Source organism: Uloborus diversus, chromosome 6 (assembly GCF_026930045.1).
Source record: "Uloborus diversus isolate 005 chromosome 6, Udiv.v.3.1, whole genome shotgun sequence".
In the NCBI taxonomy this organism is placed as follows: Eukaryota; Metazoa; Arthropoda; class Arachnida; order Araneae; family Uloboridae; genus Uloborus; species Uloborus diversus.
This window is the reverse complement of record NC_072736.1, coordinates 31,370,599-31,383,206: the sequence shown is the minus strand read 5'-3', so window position 1 is coordinate 31,383,206 and position 12,608 is coordinate 31,370,599. Positions and strand designations below refer to the sequence as shown.

The window sequence follows — 12,608 nt, the reverse complement described above, 5'->3', positions numbered from 1 at the left end:
ATAATTTTCTTTTAAGTTAGAATGGGATTTATTTTAAAATTAACTTTTTAAATAAAGAAAAGACATGTATCAATATGCACCGCTTACTATATACAAAACTAGGAATTTAAAAGAAAATGATCAAACATTTTGCTTTGGTACTTACCAATATTATAAGCCAGGCCCATAATTTCAATGTTTTACGGTTCGGGGGGGGGGGGGGGGGGGGGGGGCGAAGGGAAAAATACTCAAATTATTTTATAAGAAAAAAGCACTAAACTAAGTGCAAAATGCACATCCAGGTGTTGATTGACCCTCCCTGATAGCCCAAACAATGATGCCTGATAGAAGCAAATTTTAACTGTAAGAATTCACGATAAATGATTCAGTGTTGTTTTTTCCCCCCTAATTTAGGAAAAATATAAGTATATTTTTATTTTTTGAAATTTTATTAAAGCTTGATGGTTATATGTAAGCTATAAATGGTTAGGGACTTAGACATCAAAATTTAAGATTTTCTAGAAGAAATTGGGGTTGGTAACTATGATACATGACATTCATATCTGAATTAGTTATAACCGTTACATCTGAATAGTTTGGGATACAATGCCAAATCAAGGATGTAGTTTCAATTTAAAAAATAAATAGTGAATATTGTTGAAAACTATTATAAATTTTATTTCAAAAAAAAAATGTCTGGAATAACAAACGGATTGATCTATTTTGATTGAAGAAATTTATGTTAAATTTGGTTGTATTTTACAAATGGCATTATAAAGAAATGGTACAAGTTAATTATGCACTATCAACAAGTGCTGTACTAACAATGAAGTTTACATTGAAACAATTTCTTTAATATTTAAAAGATCATTTAAAGCTACAAAGATATTAGTAGTTTATACATGTATTTATGCAGAATACATATCTATATAAATATGTATATAATTTAAATTCATTTTGCAAAACATATAAGGCTTTTCAAAAGTATCTAAGATTAAGAATTTCAAATGAAATTATATTAAATATTATAATAAAACTTTATACACACACAAACATAGACACAGAGTTTGTACAAGACTTTTGAAAAAATGGCATAATTTTTCAATATATCTGCACTGAAACAAGAAGCATTTTATTTGCGCTCTAAAGTATGCCAAAGAAAAATAGAAAACAAAAAGGGGGAAGGGGATTAAAAAAAATGCAAGACAAACAATTAAGGAAAGATAAAATCAGGTATAGCAATCTTGAAAGACAAGCGTAAAACAAATTGTTGGTAGCATACATTAATTCCTTAAACTTTTGGTGCAAAGAAATGTTTTATTTTGCTTTTTTTTCTGCAGCTCTTATTGTCGTTGAATTTGTTTTTTTTCGAAGGTTTATTTTTGAAATTATGATTTTTAGAAGGGATTCTTTTTAGTGATAGTAATTTATTTTCTATATTTTCAGGGAGCTAACAGATGACTCACAGTCAAACAAATACAGAATATGGAAAAGAGATGGGGAAAAACAAAAAGTACTTATTTGATTTCTGGAAAAGGACATTCCAAGAAAAAATTTTTTACTATCAATCTAAATACAAATCATATGGAACTTCTTTGATTCATATAAGCATAAAATAATTAAATGAACTTGAAACAAAAGAAACAAAGTTAAATTAATACTTAAAATACAGTTAAAACTTATTTTTGATCAAACTTAATAAGCATTGATAACGTTGTGAAATTTTGATGCACTTTAAGTTTAGCAGGAAGTTTTCACACCATATAGCAAATATGCCTGAACATGATAATCTTTTCAAAGATAATTTTATAGGGTTTTTTGTTTTCCCACAAAATAAACTAAATAAAGGCATTTTCCTAAAGACTTATAAAATCCAGTAGATTTTTAATAAAACTCAGGAGACCAGGAGAAATGTTTAAAATTCAGAGAACTACTGCAAAAACCAGTAAAGTTGGCAGTGAAAACTGAAAAAAAAGAGGGGGGACCCCACTTTATAATTGGCTTTTAGAGACAAAGAAGGATGTGATTCCCTTGTTAAACAGTCAAGCAAGATGGCATGAATAAACTCTGCATCCATGCATATGTGTGCATAATACACAGACACACACACAAATTTTAATATATAGAAGTATTCTTCTATAAAACAAAGTAGGTACCAAAATTATGACATAAATACTCTTCGCACACAAGAAATTAAAACAGAAAAAAAGCAAGAATAGGGATCAAATATGAAAGCATTTTTCTGAAAGCCACAATATGTCTTGCGATTCTTTTCGAGTCACGACTCTTGGCTAGGTCCATAAAAGATGAGCTCTGGTATCTGGCCTCCCTGAACGCCAGTTCCATTAGTACTGTCGGATGAGCATTGAAATTGGAAAGTGATACAACCAACTGTCATTTCACTAACACCATCTTGTCCAAAATAACTTAATTCTGCACCATCGAGGACAGTAGATGCCGTGTAGTAAGTATCTGCTTCAACTAGTATAGGATGTTCGAAATATACATGAAAAGTATTACTCGACCCATCTGAGTAAAAGTTTGTTTTATTTTCAGCCAACACTTTTCCCATTCGCTTCAGTTCAATTTTGACAGTATAATCTGCAGCACCGTTACTAGATCCATAAAGTCCGAAACCGACAATAAAAATGCGTTTGTCGACAGAGAATTGAATGCTGTCGCATCGTCCACGATACCTCCACTGATTACTTCTGTATGCAGAAGATTGGAAACGGTGACAAACTTGAGTTTTGAGGCCAACACGTGGCTTTATGGGGAAAGGTAAAGCTGGTTTATTGTTTGCAGTGTAATGCAGAAAAATATCCTTTGTCTCTTGTAAAGTCAATAGTCCGGACTGTGCAGCACCATTGGCATATTCTTCCAATGACATGGTAGGTATTCTTATTAAATGCATTGCATTACCTAGAACTTTTCTTTTATTATCAATTGTGGGTTCCAAATCCTGACGCAAGCATTCAGCCGTGGACCAATTAAGAGCAGCTTGGAACAAAGTATATTCTTTAATCATTAAGGTTTCTCTCGACAAAATTGACTCTAATGTACGATAATCAATATCAGAAAAACCTTCTGAAGCAAAGGCTAACTCAGCTTGTGCGTCAATAACCTCCCAACACCTTTGCATAAGATCAGGTTCCTCAAACAAACGACTCTGGCTTAGAAGGACACATGCATTTTTTGCAGTCAGACTTGTTTCCAAATATGCAACACAAGCTCTAGCCAAGTGAGGCACTAAATATTTTTTTGCAACATACAAGGTAGATAATACAGTATCTGCTTCTAAGTTTATGTCATCACAGTAAAGGAACCTTTAAAAAGAATTGAAAAAAGATTTAATGAGTAATAACATATGTACAAATTTAAAATTAGGTAATTAAACTAATTATATTTCAGATTTAAAAAAGTTAAGAAATACATTAACAAAAATAAAGTACATTACTTAGTAGGGATGCACTGATCAATTTGCAATAACTGATAAGCAGGGATTTTGCCAATTATGCATAATCTGCCAGTTTTTACCACTTAGGCAGCTGAAAGTTTTTTTTTTTTTTAAATTACTATCAGTATGACCAGAACTTCTTTTTTTTTTAAATTTTTTCAAATGTTGACAATAATAAATCATTAACAACGGGCTATTACATGTTTGAAAAACACAGTGCTTGTAGCTTCTTTTTATGTTTCATCTTTGCATCATTTCATATATAATATTAGTATTTCGCTGCAATTGTGCAACAATATTTTAGCACCCGCTTTTGGTTTACAATATTTCTTTTTATTTTTTATTAGTATACAGTTCAGTGTATTGAACAAAAAAAAAAGTTATTTTTTACATGAACATGGATTTATTCATTGTATCGATCAGCATTTTGTATAATGCATAATAATAAAAAGCAACATCCCTGAACCATACGCCAGTGTAAATTATCTTGGTCTTTTTTTTAAAGCATAACCAAAGTATACATTCATTGAGACTGAGAAAGATTTTAAAAAAAAAGAATAACACAAACTAAAGCGGATAAAAAAAAAAAAAATTCCAGAAAATTCTTATAAATTCGGAAAAACTGCCTAATCGAACGGTACATTTTTTTCCCCCCAATCAGAATTTACAATACAGAAAGGTTCTGATCCTGCACATTCGGGTTTTGGGGTCTCAGTGTATTTCAATGTTGTGACTAATGAAGGTTTCCTACAATGCTATAGGGAAAAAAATAAATCTCCGACTATTTCAGATCATGTTAAATTACATTTTACTTCAACTTTTCCAAGTGGTGCCCAAACAGTAAATTTCAAGTAGAGCAATAAGTTTAAATTTTGAGCAAGATTTTTTCTGTGAGTGTGTGTGTGTGCGTGGGAAGGGGGGGGGGAGTGCTTAAAAAATAAGCTGTGGAAAAAAATACTTTTGTGTTTTAGCTCCATAGATTTTTAGTCTGTACTGTTCAGATAATTATGGAGAAAATGACAAATCAGAAACAGATGCAAAAAGATGCACAATGCAATAATACCCCAAAATGGCATAAATTTATTTTTCATATGAAAACTAAAAGAGAATAAAAATGAACAGAAATGATGCAAAAATGTCGCACTTTTATAATGCACATTTTAATTAGTTCAACAGTTTATTTTCAGTAAATTTTATTTTATGCCAAGCAATAAATTTCCAATTCAAAGATGCAGATTTTTATGACAGTACTGATTTGTAAATACATTTTTTGAAAGTGCAAATTTTCAAAGTATGATTTTGTGAAAATACTCCAAAACAGTAATAAAATATGCCTCTATTGGACAACGGAGGATGGTGGATCTTGTCAATCTGCAATTAGTTGCCTTTTTCCGAAGTATTAATGCATTTTCACTTAAAAATTGAAGCTAAGTATTTTGCAGGCGTAAAACTAAAATTTTATGTGTGAAATAAACACTCAGATGCATGATGGATTATTCCATTGCCGACAAATAATAAATAAAATGTTAAGAGCAAAAGTTTCTTCCTATTTTATGCTCGAAATATGCTTTAAAACCAAAACACTCGATTAAAATTGTTAAAACTTAAGTAAACAAAAGAGGCATCTGACTTTTAATGACAGAATGACACTCTCTTAGCCTATAATTATCTTTTCAAATATTTTAAAAAATAGAGTCAAGATTTCTACTCTTTAAACAAAATATTGAAAAATTATATACAAAAGACAGCACAGTAGAACCTTGATTACCCGAGTTAACTGGGACTGCTAGAGCCTCGGATGTCAGAGTTCTAGGTTAATAGAAACTTTATATAAAAACTTGTCAGGAGCGTAAACTGTATTAATTAAAAATACGAGACAATATTTATAAAAGATGATCAGATAATAAGTAATGTTTTACAGTAAAAAAAATTAAAGTGAAAAATAACTTGTAGTTTGTTTTAAAAAGTCAATTGAATTTTTTTTTAGCTATTTCAAGTTAAATATTGAAAGATGCATTGAAAAACATACAATACAATTTTCCAGAAAATATTTTTATTTTCAAATTGAAAATTCCTCATTTTATTCGATTTACATTATTTTTTGAAAAATAGACTTCATTATCGGCTCGGTTAAGAGAAACCTTGGTTCATCGAAGTTCGAATAATCAAAGTTCTACTGTATTTCAATAACTTTAAAACTTAGTAAACTTAAAATGTAAGCATGAAGCAACTGATACTACTCTAAGCAAAAGTTGTACAGTGGATGCTGCTTAACTGAATCAACCACTTTAATGAATTAAATTGTCAAAAACAGAACGAAATCCAGCTTTATTGAATTAGCCACTTTATTGAATCAGCCACCTTATGGAATCTAAACTGCTTAGGACAAACATTTTTCATATAAGCGGCGGCCAATGTATTCAGCAAGAAAAAAACTAATATTCCTTTACAACATGTTTCAGCAGTTGAGATCAGACTTTGAGGATTGGTTCTAATGCACAGGACATAAATCCACCAATCTTGGTATATTAGGAGGATTATTACAAAGCACTTTAAATAATCAAAGGAATTTCAATTGGTTATGTATGATCAGGCTGAAAAGGGTGTAGCCTTCATAAATGAGTTTAATGGGAAAATAATATAGTGAAGATAAATATTAGATCTTGTGTAACAGATTTTCCAAAGAAATAGTGAAGCTTATCCTGACAACAAAAGTTTAGGACAATGATGGCCAACCAGGTGCACTTTTTTTTCAGTCTTAATATCTTTTTTTTTTTTGAATGTTTAATTACTTTTCTTATTGGATATGGATAGTCACATTTTTTATCATTTGGTAAGATTTAGAGTTTTAAGTTGTGGTTCCAAAAAAAAAAAAAAAAAAAACAGAAAAAATTGAAAATGTAAAACATTTTGAATTGAAAATATAATTTAAAGAATTACAAAAAGCCCAAAACAGGTTTACAAGTACCAAGTTTCAAGTGAAGTAAAGTACCTTAAGAGAGTTAGAAAGGCTGCAGGCTCCACGTCCGGGATTTCAATTTCCGATTCGTTGTCAGCCAGGCCTCCAAAAAACATTGCATAGAAAACGGAACTTCCAGTTGCAAGCACGTATTTATGAGCAGGTATTCTTTGGGCATTTCCTTTGGGACCTACTAAGAAATGCACATCACTCATCAATTCGTTGTTGAACATTGCAGCATTTCTCTCACGAACACTGGCGTGATTTGATTGCCAATTGGGATCCGATGTGCTTCCAGGACTTGTTCCACCAGTGCTGCTTCCACTCCCTGAAGCCGGAGACGGACTACATGACACGGAACACTTGAGAATTGGGCTTGGGAGAGGGCTGACTAATGATGGCGGTGGAGAGTACTGTAATGGCAAATTAGCTGGAATAGTTTGCAAATTGCCCAATCCTAAAATGCAAGCGGATACTTTTTAATAAAAAAAAAGGCCAGTACAAATTCTTAGAAATTAAATGAATTAAAACAAGTGATAAATGTAATAGTTTCATATTATAAGCAGAACAAAATTAGAGAAAATGAATTAATAAATGAAGAATACTTAGTGATTGATCCAGACACAAATTGGGATTACTGCGAGGTACCTACCTACAGTTTTTCATTTCAAAAGCTACTTCTTTACAAACGTCTATCTCATACAGTGAAATCCCATAACAATCAGGGTTATAAAAAAGCCAGTTTTTTTACCCCCCCCCCCCAAATATATATATATATATATTTCTATTTATTTATATATATATTTCTTTTCGGTTAAAACCGGATTTATTTTATTTACACATTATTTCAAAGAAAAATAATTTTATTTTAGGAAAATTATGAAGATTTTATGAATTAATTGTTAAGGAATGTTTAATGTTCATGTTTGCACCTAATTTCTTTGTAATTAATTAAATAATTAAGTTTCATTTCCTCATATTTAAAGATTTCTATAGGAGAATATTGTTTGAAAATCTTTAACTAATATAAAAAATATAATACGTAAATGGATCTTGGTATAAATAATCAAAGAAATAATTTACTGTGATAGTTCAGACAATATTAATTAAATAACCAAGAATAAATTCCTGCAAATTAATTTCTTCACAATTATGGCTTTCTACAATAAATAAATTAAAATCATGTAATCTTGAGCACAGAAAGTATTTTGCAGTAGTATCTACCTACAAACTAATCACAAGTCTGATGTACATTACATAACTTTAAAAATCAAAAGATGAATGCATTTTGTTTAAAAATTTAAAAAACGTTACAAATCATGTAATTTATTTACCTAATGTATCAGTAACAACAATAATTGAAACAGGATAAGTAGGTTTTCAGAAAATCATTATGTTTTCCATTGTAGACATTATTTCTCCTAGTTCAATGCATTTAGGAACACAATTTTTTTTATCAAAGAAAAAAAAATCATTTTAACTGAAAGCCTCAGTACAAACTTCAATGAGAATACTCTTTTAACATATTTTAATAATGACGACTGTCACAACAATTAATGTTTATTGATTCTTCCAACATTCAAGCTTGAGATTTCTTTTATTATATTGTAATCAACAAAGTTCTTTGAAAGGTGAAAATATGGCATTAAATCTTTTTTATAAGAGCACCGAGTTACATGAATATTTTCTCTTTTCATAATTTTATGTACTTTCTTTTCTTGCTCTGACTGCATCGTCTATCGGAGATGCAAAAAGTGTGCAGGTAAAAATGCAATTTTATACCTACCTACTCTACTTGCATTACCTTAAAAAATATAAGTTTCTAACTTAATTAAATCTGTAATTTATCTATAAAGCTTTACTACATACTTTTCATTAACTATAGTTTTTTCTTTGCAATAATATGTGAAATTTATGGAAACATTTGGGGGAAATGATGAAAAATTTAAGAAAAAAAACATTAAAAAAAACACCATTTGGTTTAAACCGTCCTGGTCACAACAAATATCAATACAACAATATAAATCATTAGTCCGGATTCAATTTCCATTGCATTGCTTGAATTCCATTAAAACAAAATTCCCGTTACAATGAACAAAATCTGTGGTCATTAGAAGTTCATTGTAACGGGATATCAATGTATATAAAAATGCAGGGTCAGTATGTTTGCTACTGCAAAATTCAAGGAGTAGTTGATGGATTTACAAAAAAAGTTTTTTTTTTTTTGGTTAAAACCAGGAGTATTTGGTTTTAAACACTATTTGTAAGAAGAACGATTTTTTTTTTTGGAAATTTATGAATATTTAATGATTTAATTGGTTAAGAATGTTTAATATTCACATTTGTAATTAGTTACTTGATGATGAATAAAATAATTAAAAGTAAAATCTTGTAACTTCATGTCCTCACAAGTAGCGCTTTCTGTAGGAGAAATATTGTTTGAAAAATCTTTAACTTCTGAAAAGGTACAATAAAGGCTATAGCTGGGTTTCTATGTTAAATCTGCCCTTGCGTTTTTTTGACTTACACTTGGAGGATCATTTTGTTGTCAAATAAAAAAAATTAGCCTCATTTTCAGCTCTTTATCTCAAACAACCTTTGAGTGAACAACCTGTTTTTTTATTTAATTTTTTTTTCATAGTAAAATTCAAAAATAATGACTGCTGATTTTTTCCCCTTATTCTTAATAAAATACATGAAAAAACAAAAAGCCCGTTTTTGGCTTTGAATATAAAATTTAAATTTTTTTTCAATGCTTTCCTGGAGAGTTTCGTTCACCAAATTTTGTCAGAAAATGTCTTTTATGCTTCTCTATGCTCAGGAATTTTTTGAAGAAGTGGTGGAAGAATACGGAAAAATAAAAATATGAATTTAAAAAAGAAATTGCACAAGTTTCAAAATATAAGAGCATATATTCAATAATCAATTTATTGTTCTTTAATGTATGATTCAAATAAAATTTTTGTTAAAACATCATGTAAAACTGATATATGCAGTAACCATTAAAAAATTAAGCAATTTTTTTGCGTCTAATATTACACATTTAATACCATTCCTACGAATTATAAATGGAACTGAAATTTATGGTCTTGGGCTGTTGCGAATTTTCTGTCATAACTCTACCAACTGTTACAAAAGGAAGTTTTCATGTTATAGATTTAGTAATTTTTTTTAAGTAAAAATATTTTTTAAATGAACATTTTGGAGAAAAATATTATCAAATACTCATTAATTAAAACTCATTGATATTTATGTGTTATGAACATTGTAGTAAATACAAATTGATTAGATTACATTCCTTTAGCTTTAGCATACTTTTGGCCAGTTTAAGGCACTTTTGGACACCAAAAACCACCTGTCCTGTCCTAAACCAGTTTTAAACAGCCCAAAACCCAAAACTGCAACACACTAACTGCAATTTAAGAAAAAAAAAACGCAAAACTAACTTTTATTCAGCGCAAACATTGACAAAAAAATTCTCCAAAATTTCCACACGGAAATAAAAATTCCTTGCAATGCTAAAAATCAAAGGATTGTTAAAAACTCCAAAAGAGCATTCAAAATCTGCCACATTGAGAATTGATTTTGAGTCACTGCCCACCACGAGAAATAAAGGTTGCAAAATGACTATTAAATGCCCTATATATTTCCATTACGTCTCTTACTTAACTTAAGTGTATGCTGCATGTTTAAAATATAAGTAAGTATTTGCAGTGAATATATTTTATTAAATTGTACTATGTTAACTACAGTTTCGTATTAAAAAAAAAATTCACTAAAATTAATCTTTGGCTAAGATTTTAGAAATTTGGCTAAGGCTTTGAAAAATTGGATAATTTACAGGCTTATAGTTGAAATCCCAAGTGCTTACCCTGGGTAAAACATTTTTATTAAAAATATTTTCTACTGTGAAAAAACTTTTGCTTTGTTCTCTCTTTTTATTTGATTATCTATTCTTCGGAGTAAGGGCGAAGAAGCTTTAAGGGACAGATATCATTTTTCTAATAAGGAATTTCAATACTACACGGTTTGTGTTTAGATCTTAGCAGTGGCGGATTTACTAGGGGGGCCATGGGGGCAACCGCCCCCTCCGTGACCATCCTTTCCTTAAACCAATAATATAGAATTGAAGGAATTACTAGCAATTTCAATCGTATAATAATACATTGCTATGACTTAGATCAATGATTTCCAACCCTTCGGCTGATAGCCCCCAAAGCGGAGATTTGACACTTCAAGGAAGTGATAAGTTCACGAGGGGCGATTAGTATTTAAAAGACTGGATAAGGGGGGAGGAGCAATAGACTCCCCGCCCTCCTACGTGACTGGTTTGGGGGGGGGAGGAATGGCTTTTATAGTTTTCAACCGCCACCCCCCCCCCTGAATTGACTGAAATCCGCCTCTGGATCTTAGTTAAAAAAATGTATGCATTTTAGTTAAACAAAAAGATTTTTTTTTTAACTAAAGGAGGAGATTTTATCAGCTTTACCTTTAAATTCTAAGCATAGGCATTTCCTTGAGGGTACCCTTAGCTAATATGTTATAAAAGTGCCTCACAAATTATCAATTCAAAACTGCATCCCTTCGCAGATTTTCATTTTACGAAAATTTAATAAAAAGGTCTTTTTTCTTTAGTTTTTTGTCTTTTTTGTCACTTATTACTTTTCAAATTTAAAAAAAAGGTCAAGATTTTAATTCAATAAAACATTTATGAATTTAAAAAGTTAAAAACATACAAATTAGAAATTAATGTACAGTAAAACCCCTCCTGACGGACACCTCTCTTATGTAGACAATTTTTAATTCCCCAGTTCCAATCCAAATAACATTATTAAACCCCTGTCCTGTGGACACCTCTCTATTGCAGACAAAAAAATTGTCCCGTTAGTGTCCGCATTAGAGGGATTTTTCTGTATAAAATATATTTTGAACAAATTTAACCTTTAATCTTGCCACACTAAGTTACAGAACAATTTTGCAGAAAGACTTTCATATATTTCGATTCGAAATCTTAGAATCTTACAATTACATTTGTGATTAAGTGCAGGATAAATTTAATAACAAATAAAGTGTCTAATTCTGCTTTGTCCTAGTAGCAAAAAATTAGCACAAAACTCTGAAAATAAAAGTAGAACTATGAACAATTAACAATGAACAATTTGAGGCTTTATACACATAAAATTTCTCAGTTTGAAAACCTTAGATAAATATATGTGCAGAAAACACTAATTCACATTTGACTTAGCTTTTTTACATTAATTAGGTATGAAATTTGTCTTAAAAGATTTTTAGTAAACAAAGTCCGAAAAAAAAAAAGGACATTGAAAAATAAATTATTTTTTTTTTTTTTTGCCACACTTGCTTTTCACTTGAATTGAACATCATTTAGTAGGGGTACACAAACTTATCTCTGGTCATTAAGTACTGCTGCCCCCCCCCTCCAGTGTCAGAACTTATTATCATTAATTATAGCACAATATAAAAGCAACAGTGTACATGATATTGATACATTCTACAGTCTATAACCATTTCTTAATTGCTATACTTTTATTCATAGGGGTAAAATCAGTAAGTCTTCAACAGCGATAATTGTCATTTCCTACTGAAATTTCATCTCATCTCAATCAAAAAAAAAAAAAATGCAAAAATGGAATAATAGGATAAATATGACTATTCCAAAGATAAAATGTTCATTAACTTTATAGCGAGTACGTATTGTGACTAATGTAAACATACTATTTGTTTACATTTCGCATTTTTATGAACAAGAGGGTGACATAAATGTAATAAAGTAAAACAATATACATTCATGCATTTAATATTGAACGCAAAATAATTTACCCAACATCCAAGTTTTATTGAAATGAGCACAGCTAGTTTCTTCGCGACGTTTATTTGTTTTAGCAGACATTATACGCCCTTCAAAACAGATTTAGCAATGTATACAATTGATCATAGCTACGCCATTGACAGAGATCGTTATCGAGAGGTCATATTGAACTTCAAGAAAAAAAGATTTTAAAGATCATCTTTGCAAGCACAGCATGGAATCTTGATCCTTGAAATAGAACTTTTTGTGTGAATAAATTATTCATAAAATGTTATTCAAAATAAATAAAAATGTTAAGTGAGACATTTCACTCTTCTGTTGGAAAAAACAGAGATCGTCTACGATTAAGATTAAAACTTTTATCCGCCAGGGGGTGACAACAA

The 12,608-nt window shown here is 30.1% G+C and overlaps 1 protein-coding gene across 1 annotated transcript; it reads right to left on the bottom strand.

Moving 5' to 3' along the window:
• Positions 1 to 1,234: 1,234 nt before the first annotated feature.
• On the bottom strand, positions 1,235 to 12,366 carry LOC129224386 (BTB/POZ domain-containing protein 6-B-like). Its single transcript, XM_054858829.1, has 3 exons — positions 12,237 to 12,366; positions 6,429 to 6,852; positions 1,235 to 3,305 (listed from the first exon to the last, which is right to left on the bottom strand). The coding sequence occupies exons 1-3, from the start codon at positions 12,304 to 12,306 to the stop codon at positions 2,258 to 2,260; spliced, it is 1,542 nt and encodes a 513-aa protein (XP_054714804.1). The 5' UTR covers positions 12,307 to 12,366; the 3' UTR covers positions 1,235 to 2,257.
• Between the last annotated feature and the right edge of the window lie 242 nt (positions 12,367 to 12,608).